Raw genomic sequence first — 16,607 nt, 5'->3', positions numbered from 1 at the left:
TTAGGACAAATAAGATTCATGTTTTCCCCCAGTCCCCATGCAGTTCCGAGGCTCGTGTGACTGTCCCAAATGGCACCCTTAATTCCCTTTAAAGGTCACTACTTTTGACCTGGGCCCATAGGGAATAGGGTGCCATTTGAGATGAATCCACAGTCACAGGCTGATCACACGGATAGTTAGGCCAACTAGGTGATTTTCTCATGAGAGGCCAAGTGTGGCACTAAAAGGCTCCAGGCAGCCAGGCAGGAGAGGAGAGAAAGGCCAAGCTGGACTGAACACATGGGCAGCGGGCTGAGCCAACTGGCCCTCTGGTCCCCAGGGAGCTCCAGACAGGAAGGCCAAATGGTCAAGGCTGGGGTCAAAGGGTCAGGAGAATCCCACAGAGAGAGAAAGGAAGGCTTTTTGAGTGAGCATGTTGGTTGGAAAGAAAATACCCTTGATGTTGACTTCATGTTTTCACCTTATAGACTGGGTTAGCTGTTGCACAACCACTTGCAGTGGTTATGGTAGTTTCTGGTAAATGTAATCCAAAAATGGACATTGATCATCAATACGCCCCTTGCATAAGTCTTTGCGTTTTGTGTTGCCCCATATATTTAAATAGCCAACTCCGTGGTCTTGTGGTCTTGTAGTCTGTGCTGAGTCCACCCTGAGATTGGAAGGTTGTGTGTTTGATCTCTAGCTGAGTCATACCAAAGACTGTCAAATTGGGACCCAATGCATCTCTCCTTGGTACTCAGCATTAAGGAGATAGATTGGTGGTCCGGCCCTGCACTAGACAAGTGTCCTGTCCAGGAGGTGTCCTGGTACATCAAGCTGCCTCACTACAGAAACAGGAGATAGACTAGTGTCCTGTCCAGGTGTCCTGGTACATCAAGCTGCCTCACTACAGAAACAGGAGATAGACTAGTGTCCTGGTACATCAAGCTGCCTCACTACAGAAACAGGAGATAGACTAGTGTCCTGGTACATCAAGCTGCCTCACTACAGAAACAGGAGATAGACTAGTGTCCTGTCCAGGTGTCCTGGTACATCAAGCTGCCTCACTACAGAAACAGGAGATAGACTAGTGTCCTGGTACATCAAGCTGCCTCACTACAGAAACAGGAGATAGACTAGTGTCCTGTCCAGGAGGTGTCCTGGTACATCAAGGCTACTTACTTCCATGTTGAACGGGGACATCTGAAGTGACTGTACAACCTTTTCATTGGTATATTCTGCAAAATAACATGTTCAGTAGTGTGTCTAGTCTGTGCTGATAAAATAGGTTTTCACTGAGACAATGCAATCCCCATTAGTACAGTTCATACCATTTTTACTTGATAGATGTTCCTCACACTTGTTTTTCTGTCAGGTAATAACATATCATGGATGTTTAAAGCACAAAATAGAATATTTACACAGCCATTACACATCATTTTTACTCCAGTTCCTGTATGCATATGCCATATAACAGCGACAGCCAATTTAAAAACTGCAGGTTGCCGAATCCTTTACAAATTATAGCTTTGAAACCCTGCAGCATTACAGCAATTTGTCCAGCTCTTCTCCTGGGCTTTGTGAGTCTCCGAGCTGAGCTAGTCTCATGAACAAAACAATAAACATGTTTTTTTATTAACTAAGAAAGTAGAAATATACATGTTCATTCCCAAATACAGGTGCAAGCCACCAGTAGATTGATGTTCTTTCACCTATTTAAGGGCACAAGGCGAGACCCAGATGCAGACACTGGAGGCAGATGGTGTGAGTCTTGATATTTATTAAACAATCCAAGAACGGTCGTGGACAGGAAAAAAGTCAAAACCAGATCAGTATCTAGGAGGTACAGAGTGGCAGGCAGGCTAGAGGTCAGGGTAGGCAGACTGGTCAGACAGGCTCGAGGTCAGGCAGGCGGGTACGGAGTCCAGAAAACAGGCAAGGGTCAAAAACTGGGAGGACTTGCAAAAGAGAATAGAAGCAGGAGTTCAGGAAAAACATAGATTGACTTGAAAAACATACAAGGCAAACTGGCAGAGAGACAGGAAACACCGGGATAAATACACCAGGGAAAATAAGCGACACCTGGAGGGGGTGGAGACAATCACAAGGACAGGTGAAACTGATCAGGGTGTGACAACCTAGGGTGTCATAGCAACAACATTTCTATTTCCAAGGCTGAAACACATATACTGTAATGGCTATCTTCCGTGGAAGAAGAGGAGGACCAAAATGCAGCGCGGTTAAAGTTCATGTTTCTTAATAAGAAACATGAAACATGAACACAAATACAAAATAACACGTGGCAAAACCGAAACAGTCCTATCAGGTGCAGAGAACACAAAGACAGGAAACAACCACCTACAAACCCGAAACAGTCCTATCTGGTGCAGAGAACACAAAGACAGGAAACAACCACCTACAAACCCGAAACAGTCCTATCTGGTGCAGAGAACACAAAGACAGGAAACAACCACCTACAAACCCGAAACAGTCCTATCTGGTGCAGAGAACACAAAGACAGGAAACAACCACCTACAAACCGAAACAGTCCTATCTGGTGCAGAGAACACAAAGACAGGAAACAACCACCTACAAACCGAAACAGTCCTATCAGGTGCAGAGAACACAAAGACAGGAAACAACCACCTACAAACCCGAAACAGTCCTATCTGGTGCAGAGAACACAAAGACAGGAAACAACCACCTACAAACCCGAAACAGTCCTATCTGGTGCAGAGAACACAAAGACAGGAAACAACCACCTACAAACCGAAACAGTCCTATCAGGTGCAGAGAACACAAAGACAGGAAACAACCACCTACAAACCGAAACAGTCCTATCAGGTGCAGAGAACACAAAGACAGGAAACAACCACCTACAAACCCGAAACAGTCCTATCAGGTGCAGAGAACACAAAGACAGGAAACAACCACCTACAAACCGAAACAGTCCTATCAGGTGCAGAGAACACAAAGACAGGAAACAACCACCTACAAACCGAAACAGTCCTATCTGGTGCAGAGAACACAAAGACAGGAAACAACCACCTACAAACCCGAAACAGTCCTATCTGGTGCAGAGAACACAAAGACAGGAAACAACCACCTACAAACCCGAAACAGTCCTATCTGGTGCAGAGAACACAAAGACAGGAAACAACCACCTACAAACCCGAAACAGTCCTATCAGGTGCAGAGAACACAAAGACAGGAAACAACCACCTACAAACCGAAACAGTCCTATCAGGTGCAGAGAACACAAAGACAGGAAACAACCACCTACAAACCCGAAACAGTCCTATCTGGTGCAGAGAACACAAAGACAGGAAACAACCACCTACAAACCCGAAACAGTCCTATCAGGTGCAGAGAACACAAAGACAGGAAACAACCACCTACAAACCCGAAACAGTCCTATCTGGTGCAGAGAACACAAAGACAGGAAACAACCACCTACAAACCCGAAACAGTCCTATCTGGTGCAGAGAACACAAAGACAGGAAACAACCACCTACAAACCCGAAACAGTCCTATCAGGTGCAGAGAACACAAAGACAGGAAACAACCACCTACAAACCGAAACAGTCCTATCTGGTGCAGAGAACACAAAGACAGGAAACAACCACCTACAAACCGAAACAGTCCTATCAGGTGCAGAGAACACAAAGACAGGAAACAACCACCTACAAACCCGAAACAGTCCTATCAGGTGCAGAGAACACAAAGACAGGAAACAACCACCTACAAACCGAAACAGTCCTATCTGGTGCAGAGAACACAAAGACCCTAAATATGGTTCCCAATCAGAATGACTAACACCTGCCTCTGATTGAGAACCATATCAGGCCAAACATAGAAATAGACAAACTAGACACACAACATAGAATGCCCACCCAGCTCACGTCCTGACCAACACTAAAACAAGGAAAACACACAAGAACTATGGTCAGAACGTGACATATACGACCCGCGTGGCACCCTATTCCCTATAGAGTGCACTACTTTAGACCAGAGCCCTATTCCCTATAGAGTGCACTACTTTGTACTTTTTGTTGTGCCATTTGAGACATAGTCATACACTTAAGTACGACAGTGAACAGAGTACAGAGACGGCCTTTTACAGTAGGACACAACTGATCTTAATGTTCCGGTAATCATAGGCTGAGACTGAAAGACAACTCCTTACGGTGCCATTAAAAATAGTTGCAAGAACTGCAAATCAGACCAAAGGTTAAGGCTGAGAAGCTCCTCTTCTGTCTTTATAATATAAACAGTTATTGGTCCATTAAAAGCAGCCATATGGAAGGTTCATGGTCAGTACAGGACTCAAGGAGTCTCAGAAGTTCTGTGTATAGTTGATATACAATGTGCCATTAGAAAACAGGCCATCCAACCTTTTATTGACTATATGGAGAATCTCCCCCCACATCTCATTGATTGAATCTCTATATAATCCTCACAATGTTTCACACGTAATGTATAATATGTAGCCTACGGCAGGTGATCCAATGTCTCCTTATTTATTTTCTCTTCTTATTGTATGTTTGTTTATATAATTATTATTATTATTTATTTGTTGTTACGCTCGTCTGTTACTGTCACTTTGTCCTATCGTTGTCTAATATCTTTTCACTTTTGTTTTGAATGTTCTTAATTGGAAAATGCAAAAAGAAAATATTTAAAAAAAAGAAAACAGACCATCAATCTACTTGAATACCTCTAACAAATACAACCTTCCTTACTTTCATCCCAGCTAATGCTCCTTTGGGGGTAAGCTTCAGGTATGTCCGCTGCAATAACAGCAGGGAAATGGGTATGATTGTGGTGTTCAGTTGACGTCTACAGTACATACGACCCACAGTGTAACATACGTCACAGAGACAACAGCATTCTGCTGGATGGCGCTCAACAGAGATGCCTCAGGGCAAACAACACACAGTTGCATCGTGTGTGTGTGTGTGTGTGTGTGTGTGTGTGTGTGTGTGTGTGTGCATGTGTGTGTGCGTGTGTGTGTGTGTGTTCGTGTGTGTGCGTGTGTGTGTGTGTGCGTGTGCGTGTGTGCATGTGTGTGTGCGTGTGTGTGTGTGTGTGTGTCGTGTGTGTGTGTGTGCGTGTGTGTGAAAACCCTACATACAATGTCCTACCACATCCATCCATTCAGATGCTCCTTGGGGCGGCAAGTAGACTAGCGGTTAAGAGCGTCCAGTAACTGAAATGTCGCTGGTTTGAATTCCCGAGCCGACTAGGTGAAAAATCTGTCGATGTGCCATTGAGCAAGGCACTTAACCCTAATTGCTCCTGTAAGTCACTCTGGATAAGAGCATCTGCTAAATGACTCAAACGTAAATGCCCTTTCAGTTGAAGACATAATAATAATAATAATGACAATAATAATACTGATATGACCAGGACTGGGCCCATACCACAGATGATAATGATATGACTAGGACTGGGCCCATACCACAGATAATAATGATATGACTAGGACTGGGCCCATACCACAGATAATAATGATATGACTAGGACTGGGCCCATAACACAGATAATAATGATATGACCAGGACTGGGCCCATACCACAGATAATAATGATATGACTAGGACTGGGCCCATACCACAGATAATAATGATATGACCAGGACTGGGCCCATACCACAGATAATAATGATATGACTAGGACTGGGCCCATACCACAGATAAAAATGATATGACCAGGACTGGGCCCATACTGCAGATAATAATGATATGACTAGGACTGGGCCCATACCACAGATAATAATGATATGACTAGGACTGGGCCCATACTGCAGATAATAATGATATGACTAGGACTGGGCCCATACTGCAGATAATAATGATATGACTAGGACTGGGCCCATACTGCAGATAATAATGATATGACTAGGACTGGGCCCATACTGCAGATAATAATGATATGACCAGGACCATACTGCTCCCACTCCCGCTTGGCTCTGACTGCACAGCGGCGGCCAGGCCAGAGACCAGAGAAATATGTATCCTTTTATCACATGTGACACATCAATGTTTGGGCTGTCTGTTGAAGCTAATGATTTTTGCTCATCTTTTCCCCCCCATCTCTTTCAAAATGATCAAAACTGTATTTGTTAGGGGGTCATATATTAGACTGACACATGGCAGCAATTCGTCTGCTTGGGCGTCTATATAAATGCAATCTCTGGGATTCACACAATTACCCAGGAGTTTGGGATGATCTATTGTCACACAGCAGCGGTCGGCAGCAGATGGCTTCAGACCACACTTAGGACTCTACACGCAGTGTAAGAGAACACGCTGGAGGCCTGTTCCCCCTCAGGTCCTCCCAGACACAGCGTGATCCTGCCTCAGATTGCTCATTGCTGGAAACACCGGGGCGGCTCTACTAATTACCCAGCATCCCTTGCCATCCCTCACAGCCCTCCCTCACACTCAGTTTATCACAATTGCAAATGACCACATTCAACAGAGAGATGTGTGTGTTTGTGAGTGTGTGTGCATGTATGTGTTTCTGTGTGTTTGTGTGGTTGCGTGTGTGTGTGTGTGTGTGTGTGTGTGTGTGTGTGTGTGTGTGTGTGTGTGTGTGTGTGTGTGTGTGTGTGTGTGTGTGTGTGTGTGTGTGTGTGTGTGTGTGTGTGTGTGTGTGTGTGTGTGTGTGTGTGTGTGTGTGTGTGTGTGTGTGTGTGTGTGTGTGTGTGTGTGTGTGTGTATGTGTGTGTGTGTGTGTGTGTGTGTGTGTGTGTGTGTGTGTGTGTGTGTGTGTGTGTGTGTGTGTGTGTGTGTGCGCTTACACAGTGTTCTCAATCTTCCAGTGCACCATCAGTGTGTGCCCACCCCCCCACTCCGCTTTTGTCAAATCTGGGACATTTTATCCGGGAGTTTGCAAATGCGGTCTGCATTATATTTCACTTGGAGTCATCAGAAAAAAGGAGGGGGGAAGTGGGTAGATTTTTCTCTCCCAGTCCAGCATTTCTGTCTGTATATATATGCTGAGGTGCTTGATGAGAAGAGGCCTCAGCAATATTTGGTGTTATTGCGACAGCAGGCTGAGGGACAATATACAGCATTCTCCTTCATCTTTGAGTAATGCCGGCTGTTGCTTTCTTACGGGGGGCTGAAAAAAAGCTCACTATTTCATCAATTAAAGCTGTTTTCCGCCGTACTGTTCCTGGTCTTTGCGTGAGGTTTCATTTTCAGGATGCTTTAGTCTGTTTAGTCAAGGATGGAGATTATAAAGTGACTGGGAAATGTGATGTCTGTTGTGTAGGTATTCTCTATGCGGAAGACTGTGTGATTTGATACTTGTAAAACAGACTTACCTTTCTTAATTGCCCCTGAGGGGATAAATAAAGTTGTATTGAATTTAACTTCATTTAATTGGATTGGTGACATTTCATATAGATCTGTAAACTGTGTAACAGCTTTAATTAAAGTTATTTAAAGGAAAGACAAAGCTTTAAATGCTCTTTGTCTTACTTTCTGATGAGATGGTTTCTTTGGGTTAAACGGTGTGACACCAATTATTTCCAATGGATCAAAGGGCTCGGACTCTCTAGAGAAGTATGTTTTTACAAAACAAAAACAAACTCCAACTAAGGTAAATGCTCCTTTTCTCCCTCTCCTCTCCCTTCTTCTCCCCTCCCTTCCTCTCCTCTCTCCCTCTCCCTTCTTCTCCCCCTCCCTTCCTCTCCTCTCTCCCACTCCCTACCTCTCCTCTCCCTTCCTCTCCTCTCCCTTCTCCCCCTCCCTTCCTCTCCTCTCTCCCACTCCCTACCTCTCCTCTCCCTTCCTCTCCTCTCCCCCTCTCCCTTCCTCTCCTCTCCCTTCTTCTCCCCCTTCCCTTCCTCACTTCACCTCTCCTCTCTCATCCTCTCCTCCCCCTCTCCCTTCCTCTCCTCTCCCTTCTTCTCCCCTTCCTCATTTCACCTCTCCTCTCCCTTCCTCTCTTCTCCCCCACTCACTTCCTCATGTCTTCTCTCCTCTCCCTTCCTCTCCTCTCCCTTCCGCTCCTCTCTCTTCTTCTCCCCCTCCCTTTCCTCACCTCTACACTCCACTCCCTTCCTCTCTTCTCCCTTCCTCACTTCTTCTCCCCGTCCCTTCCTCACTTCACCTCTCCTCTCTCTTCCTCTCCTCTTCTCTCCTCCTGTAACCCTAATCCTCATCCTCCTCTCCTCCCCACAGGCCTCTGTCCCCCCTCAGCCTCTCTCTCTCTCTGTGACAGGACATTCTCCATCTGCTTGCAGGCAGTGTGTGTACTGGGGAAGCAGCAGCAGCTGCAGAGCCTGCCTGCCTAGTCCCTTTCCTAGCCCCTCTCCTGCCTTCTGCCATCACACACACACACACAGGCACCAGCTGGGCACCGTCACCATCCCTGCCACCTCAACCTCCACTCCACTGCTAGGCCTGGCTGACTGTCACCTTCACATGTTACCTCACCTGACGGTGTCAATTAAAATGAACAATTCATCTGTCAACAACAAATCCCTAAACAGGATTGAAGTGATATATTGTTTAAGAGTTTAGAGGAGCTTACAGTAGCAGTACCAGAGGTGAGCTGCCAGAGCTGTACAGCATACGTTTCAGCACACAAGTCACCAGTGGTGTCCTGTAGCCTGTAGTATAGATCTGAACTTTGCACTGATAGAATCATAGAAAATGTCCTGATGATTACGTGTGGAATCACAGTACAACAAGCAGGTGAGCTTCAAACAGCATCCTGTCTAGCATGGAATCTACACATGGACCTAAACGCCTACAGGTAGTGATGTCTGCAGTGCAGCTGGTGAATGTACTCTTTAATTGGACATCCTCGAGCCTCTGAAGGCAACTGCTCAAGTGTTTCTTTTTGATTAGTGAAACCAGATGTTGAACAATACTAGACCGGTCCTTAAACTGCCCAGCTCTACAGAGTAGGACATCATGCAAGTCCTGACAAACACACAGGTGCAACCTTTAGGGACGTAGGCTTTAGTTAGGTTTAGGTTTAGTTAAGTTTAGTTAGGTTTAGGTTCAGTTAGGTTTAGTTAGGTTTAGGTTTAGTTAGGTTTAGTTAGGTGTAGGTTTAGTTAGGTTTAGTTAGGTTTAGGTTTAGTTAGGTTTAGTTAGGTTTAGTTAGGTTTAGGTTTAGTTAGGTGTAGGTTTAGTTAGGTGTAGGTTTAGTTAGGTTTAGTTAGGTTACTTAAATACAGTAGGCATATATGCAGTAGATGCGCAGGGGCATGACATCTAACATATTAATTCTATCTAACATGCACAAATATTTAATGGACGGATAAGGAGACTACATCCTTCCAGTAAACCGGTGTGATTGCCTGAATAATGTCATGTATTTGCGATGTGCATATCACAAACCATGTGTCATTTTTTGTTGCTTTATTGGTTAGTGGTGTTGCTGTGTCACAATGCAAATTCAGAATGAAAGCACCTGGGATGTTTAGTATTAGAGTGAACCATGAACCCATAATGATCATATGAACATGACAAGAGATACATTATTAATTGTCTAACATTTGATTTCGTAGAGACCAGAAGCCTGTAGGCTATACACGGTATGGTAATTACGGGGTGAACAGAAGTTACAATTCTTCAAAGAAATGATATGTCATCATAAAATTGCAGGAGAATGTGCAACGCATTGCAAAGCTGGAAAGAATCTCCATTCAAAACCGTGAGAAAGCGCTGAATAAAATGTAATGCGTTGCATGTAAGCAGGTGCGATGTAAGCCTAGTTTCAACTGATACAGAAAGACTTGAAATAAAACAAACATTTCCATTCTTATCTCCAAAGAACATGGTGGTGAGCTCCTTAAAAATAAAATGAGATGTGGAGACGAGTAGCCGCCTTTATAAATCATTCTATCCCAATGTTGCTCCCCAGAGATTTCTGATGGATTAAATTAAGCACTTCCATTTCCATCTCCCACCTGATCGCAGCGCCGTATAAATCCCAACAGCTGATCAACTGTCTCCAGACACCAAGCACAGAACACAGAGAGAGGCTGCAGCAACAGTGAGAAAGAGAGAGAGGGAGAGAGAGAGAGAGAGAGAGAGAGAGAGAGAGAGAGAGAGTGGAGCGGTGATGGTCCATCAACTGACATTATTATTTTTCAGCCAAATGTAAATAGGCTACCAATCAGAGTTGGAAATAATTGGAAAGCAATAAATAACGCTGACAAGTGCTACCCATTTTTTGTTGCACTCTTACAGTACAGCAGCTTCTCTCGTGTTTTTTGCATTTCTCCTCTATTGGCACGCGGGAGAAAGAGGCGCACTCTGCAGGGTGCTTTCAGCTCGCTCCTCCGTCGTACGCGAGCCTCTGAGAGGGAGCTATCCAGTGCTGAAGTTGCATTTCTTCCCTTCGCAAGACACGGCGTTGCAGGTAGAACAGAGAAACCTAAGCACTACGGGTTGGCTGGGGGTTTGTTTGACTGACTGGGTGTCTGATACTCCACGCAGCCAGGCATCTAAAGCTCAGCCTTAAATATCCAGCTCTACATTGGCGTTGCATGAGGACAGTAACCCTGCCCTGGACGGTTGTTGTTTCTTTGCAACACCAGAAACATGCCAAGGTCTTTCCTGGTTAAAAAGGTGAAGCTTGATGATTTTTCATCCAGTGATTTTGAGAGTTCTTATGGACGATCCAGGACCGACGTCAGTCTACGGATTCACGATAAAGGTAAATATAAACATTATTTATAAATCAGAATGTTGATTATGTTATATATATATATATGTTGCTTATTATGTATTTTTTGCCACGTTTGCACGTTTTTGTGCTGCATTCATGACTCAATCTGAAACCATTGTTATATTAGTTTTGACAAACACACCTACCTATACATGTGTAGGCTAATTCTACCCTGTATGTTTTTGAAACAAACCAATTGAATGTGGAAATAGCCTATCGCACCTTGCCTACTCGGAACATGGGGAGGAATGATGCTTGTGTTGCTGATGCAAAACTTCTCCACAACCCACAAGTGTGCATCATATATCTGCACTTAGGCACCAGCATGTACACAAGAGATTGCATTGCACCTATATTACCCGTTATGCCTTGGAACACGGGTGTATAGCCCTATTATTTAGACATTATGTCAGTCAGAAGGCTGAATCCTATTTCGTGATGATGTGTAAACTAGCCTATCCATCGCTTCAGACCGGCTGTATAATGTTGCCTCATCATCTCAGTAGGTTATGTTGTTAAATTATGTTTATTCTCACTGTGTGTAAATGGAAACTATAGGTTAACGCATAAAAGGGTCGTGCTTCCAGATAAATAAAAACGTTTTAGACTCGCCTAAAGCTTAATAAACTGCATAGGACGCATAGGCTTTGGTGATAACGTGCTGTAGCGGATTTCAAGTGGAGAAGTGCTGCCTGTAGCTTGTTGTATCTATTAAGCAGATTGTTCCCACTTGAAGAATCCCCGCGCGACAATGAGTAATTGAATTAACATCTTGTTATTTTTCACACCAGGGTACATTAGTGACTACATCAGCCCGTCTGTCTACGATGGAGAAAGCGACGGTGCCATTAAAGTTCCCTCTCCGGAGCCACTCTACGATGGAATCCACAGCGACTACGGCGCCCCAGACTCAGACCAGCCTGACAGTCCGCAGTCGGACGTCACCTCCGGCTACATCAATGGGGACACCGTGGTGAGTGATTGCTACACGGTGGACGCGTTTTACATCACGGACGGAAGGTCACGGAGGAAAGTAATCAGCAGCCCCAGCAGCAGGAGCATACAGCGTCACACATGCAACGAATGTGGGAAAACCTACGCCACGTCTTCCAACCTGAGTAGGCATAAGCAGACCCACCGGAGCCTGGACAGCAAGATGGCCAAGAAGTGCGCAACCTGTGGGAAAGTGTACGTGTCCATGCCAGCAATGGCCATGCACCTGCTCACCCATGACCTCAAGCACAAGTGTGACATCTGTGGCAAAGCTTTCAGCAGACCTTGGCTACTGCAGGGCCACATGAGGTCACACACGGGTGAGAAGCCCTTTGGGTGTGCACACTGCGGAAAAGCGTTCGCCGACCGCTCCAACCTGCGCGCGCATATGCAGACTCACTCCGCTTTCAAGCATTTCAAATGCAAACGGTGCGACAAGACCTTCGCTCTCAAGTCCTACCTGAATAAGCACTACGAGTCCGCGTGCTTCAAAGGCGCGTTCTCGCCCTTGAGTCCTGATCTCGATGACTCTCCATGACGTCCACATTAAAAGTGCAGACAAAAACATTATATTTTTGGTTGACTAATTCTGCCAAACCTTTCCTAAAATCCACCTCAACTTCCAGTGGAACCACAATAATAGCACAATATTTCTGTATTCTCCTTGAAATCCACCCGAAGGAATTACTGATGATCTTCGCATGCACTTAAAAATCCTCTTCCTCCTCCAGTCACGTGGATAGAATATACCTTCCACCCCGCGTAAATATGAAATCATATATTTTGAAATGTGACGAAGATGACAATACTGGATTGCTCCAAACAAAAGTCGAACATTTTAATGTTGGATAATAATGTACTGCAGCAACTGACCATACTCTCCGTTGAGGTAAATGCCATTTATGTTTGTATTAATTAATTAATCTATTTATTTATGTATTTATTTATTTATACATTAGGCTATTTATATGTATTTGTTTATATAGTATGTCTGACATATTGGTCTGTTTTTATTTGATACCACTACCTATTATTTGCACTTTAATGTGTGAATTTGCCAACCTCTCATGAACAGGCCAAAGCGTTGTCACTTATTCTTCGTTTACTACCATTTGAAATTATTGCATGCAAAAATGAAATCTATGCCAGTATCACAAAGCTTATGATTTTTTTCTTCTCCAAAATCTAGATAGTATCTGTTGGCAATATTTCTGTTGAAGCCACATGACGAATTATAAAGCAATAATCACTTAATGCATGGTATTTTTGAAAATGATTATGAACTATTACCTACTGTATAGCAGTTTTTAAAATCAGGTATGTTTTACTCCAGTACGCATCTATAGTCATACAAAAAAATACAACATCAGGGAAAATGCCAATGTAGTGTTAGTGAAACAACAAGAAAACGACCACATCCTCTTTTCCTCTAACGTCATGCATTGCCTGCCTCTTATTTCAACAGTAGTGTTAGGACCGTAGGCTCGTAGTACTTCAGCTCCCAGCATCTCAGAACATGTATCCAAATCTACAGGGCACCCATTAAGGTCATACAAAGGTCAAACACCTTCTGGGTCCCCAATGGCACCCTATATTCTATATAGAGCCCTATGGGCCGTGGCCAAATCTAGTGCACTATATAGGGAATAGGGTGTTATTTTGGGATGAAAAACACTGGAACCCACTATTGACTTAAGGTGGGCAAACTTTGCACTGCATCCACACACAGCTTGATGGACAAGATGCCTTTCTTTAACCTCATTGGTGTGCCACAGATTTGTCTATAATAAAGCACTTCATTTACACCTTAAAAAGTAGCACAATGAACCTAGAGATTCAGGTAGAAAAAACAAGAACTCGTATTAGCTTGACCTCTGTTTTGTATTTCCAATAAAGAATGAATTAATAATAATTTATTGCAAGAGGCTTTGTAAATAATCCTTTGGAGTAATCATTTTTACAGCTGTAAAGAATTAAACAAACCTTATTTCAGGAGATATCTGGAGGGAGGAAAATGTCCTTTCCAGTCAGCATTCAAATGATGTAAGCACAAGACACAACAAGGCATTGTCACTTCATAATAAAGAATAATATTAACAAAATCTCTTGTCTGTCTGTTAGTCACTTGTTTTTATTTGTTTGTATCAAATTTCACAATGTATACTATATCACCTTATTAGCCTAAAGTATATCTTCAAGCATTTGAATCAAAAGTTGAAACTACATCCTCAGAGTAAAGCATGTCTTCACCATCCTATAGGAAACAGTGCTGTACATGACCTTGTGTTTTAACCATCATCCTTACTACTGTACTGCTCAGAGAGAAAGGGAAGAGAGAGAGAGGGGGATAGAGAGGGGGAGAGAGAGGAGGGGGAAGAGAGAGAAATTGGGGAGGGAGAGAGAGAGGGGAGGGAGAGAGAGAGAGAGAGAGAGAGAGAGAGAGCGAGAGAGAGCGAGAGAGCGCTACTTGGGTGGCTGTAGCTACTGTAGCATAAATTAGATGAGTCCATGTAGCCCTTTGAGGGGGCTAAAAGACATTTCATTCCTCATAGATAACCCTTATCACTCAATAGTTCTCTTGACTGCATTTAGAATCAGGTCTATGACCTCAAAATGGATAGACAATTTCCTGGGAAGTCAAATTACAATTTTGGCTGTGAACTTGCTGACACTTCCTGAATGAGGGACAAGATAACACTAATTTCTGACATTCTGGTTCAAGGTAATCAGATGTGTGGACATGATTGGTTAACTTGACGGCTACCAATAATGTCAATGCACAATACATTTAAAAATGCTATTAGAAGTGCTGCTTTGACTTGAAAATGTAAGCCACTTATTGACAGACATTATACATTTCACATTACGGAGGCAGTCAATGACCTCAGAAATAGGAAAACAATGTGTGTCTCTGTCGTGACCATGGTGATCTGTGCAGGCGGCGGGATAGCTGTTGAATTGCTATATTCAGGTGGAGTGAAACTCTTAGTAGACAGGTGGGGAGAAAGGGAGCCTGCCTGATCATATGTGTTTTTTGATTGATGCATGACATTGTAACTGGTCAACTTGTTATACATCACTCTTCCTACCCCCCCCCTCTCGATATGGTTGAGCTGCACTTCACTTGTTCATTTATTTGACCTCATCCTGACCTTGTTCATCAACTCAATACATCACATATTCCTGAACAAAAATCCCATGCAACTCCCAATGGGATTCATTCTGCTCTACGGAGTCTCAGGCCCCGATTTCATCAATTTATCAGGAATCATTATAATATTCTTCATTAGATGGCCTACGCAGGTTTTATCAGGAATCATTATAATCTGCTTCATTAGATGGCCTACGCAGGTTTTATCAGGAATCATTATAATCTGCTTCATTAGATGGCCTACGCAGGTTTTATCAGGAATCATTATAATCTGCTTCATGAGATGGCCTACGCAGGTTTTATCAGGAATCATTATAATCTGCTTCATTAGATGGCCTACATAGGTTTTATCAGGAATCATTATAATCTGCTTCATTAGATGGCCTACGCAGGTTTTATCAGGAATCATTATAATCTGCTTCATGAGATGGCCTACGCAGGTTTTATCAGGAATCATTATAATCTGCTTCATTAGATGGCCCATGTAGACTGGGGTCTCAGGAGCTCCTGGGATATTGTTCTATAGCAGGAGTATGGGTGCTACCCAAATGGCACCCTATTCTCTATATAGGGCACTACATTTGACCACAGCCCATTTGTCCCTGGTCAAAAGTAGTGCACTATTAAGGGAATTAGGGTGCCATTTGGAACGTATCCTATATCAGCACAATGCATTAGTCCACAGGAGACAGCTGTAGTTGTACTGGGTTTCTCTCACACCTTGGTTGGTCTGTTGGCTTCCTACATCCCTCTACCGTCACTGCAGTTTAATGTCAGACTGCCACTCCCCTGGGCAGCACTTAGGCCCCTGCAGGCAGACGGCTGAATAGTACAGTAGGCTTGTCTTCATGCTGACGGCCTTACAGAAAGACAGGGGGTCTGCTGAGTTCCATGTCCATCCCTTGTTTGCTGTTGATAGTGTGAATGATACTGACCATGAACAGAGAATTGTGTAACAGTACAGTTTTGTTTGACGGGATTCCAAAGGTAATCTACTAGTCCAGCCATGGCAACTGACAACAGCATCTCTGCCTGTTGATTTATCCTGCTATTTGTTGAATCTATCTGTTAGAGATCGACATCAACTGGTGTGACACTTGTACAACACACAAGTGGTTTTATAAAGCCTCCCCTATGTGCATGTCTCTCCACATACAAACCAGATTCCACTTGGCTAGGTAAAGGTATCCTATAACAGTCTCTGTAGGCAGGCAGCATGCAGGAGTGCATCACAGCACCAGCTAGCTACAGGTTGTAGCAACAGACAGACAGACAGACGGGGAATAGTGCCCCCTCAGAATGCATTAGGGCTGATTGGTGAGGACGTGGTGAAAAGCGTTGCTTTCAGACATGGGTCTGCCTCCCAAATGGCACCCTATTCCCGACCTATATACAGAGTGCACTAAGCCCTATGGGCCCTGGTAGTGCACTATGTAGGGAACAGGGTGCCGTTTGGGGCACACACGGTGTGTTCATCGTCACTTGGCTGAGAGGGATACTGCTTTGCCACCTCATAGCTCTGACTAAGAGACCGTGGTGTGACAGAGAGCCCTTAAGCCTGTTCAGTTAACAAACAGTCCAGGATAGAAGGAACTGGTGACGCATGTTGCTGGCACAGAGGTCTGTTTCTGTAGACCAACACTAAGAGTGGGTGGGAGGAGGACAACAGTCAGTGCTTTCACTCAACAGAAGCTTGGAAGGAACGACCACAAACAACCAATAACTATGTATGCTTGCCAGAAAAACCAAACATCCACAACGAACGAGAAGATAATGAATGAAAT

General features: G+C 44.0%; 1 protein-coding gene across 1 annotated transcript; it reads left to right on the top strand.

Moving 5' to 3' along the window:
* Window positions 1-10,014: 10,014 nt before the first annotated feature.
* Window positions 10,015-13,753, top strand: LOC112242591 (transcriptional repressor scratch 1-like). Its single transcript, XM_024410475.2, has 2 exons — window positions 10,015-10,667; window positions 11,471-13,753. The coding sequence occupies exons 1-2, from the start codon at window positions 10,553-10,555 to the stop codon at window positions 12,208-12,210; spliced, it is 855 nt and encodes a 284-aa protein (XP_024266243.1). The 5' UTR covers window positions 10,015-10,552; the 3' UTR covers window positions 12,211-13,753.
* Window positions 13,754-16,607: the final 2,854 nt, after the last annotated feature.

The sequence above is a fragment of the Oncorhynchus tshawytscha genome, unplaced genomic scaffold, assembly GCF_018296145.1.
Source record: "Oncorhynchus tshawytscha isolate Ot180627B unplaced genomic scaffold, Otsh_v2.0 Un_scaffold_13173_pilon_pilon, whole genome shotgun sequence".
NCBI classification, from domain to species: domain Eukaryota; kingdom Metazoa; phylum Chordata; class Actinopteri; order Salmoniformes; family Salmonidae; genus Oncorhynchus; species Oncorhynchus tshawytscha.
This window is presented reverse-complemented; position numbering and strand designations above follow the sequence as displayed.

What these genes read in the sequence shown, in the direction of transcription:
- LOC112242591 (XM_024410475.2), top strand. Translation starts at nt 10,553, where the DNA reads ATGCCAAGGTCTTTCCTGGTTAAAAAGGTGAAGCTTGATGATTTTTCA. An exon ending in TCTACGGATTCACGATAAAG is followed by an intron (nt 10,668 to 11,470) that starts GTAAATATAAAC and finishes TTTTCACACCAG; the next exon opens with GGTACATTAGTGACTACATC.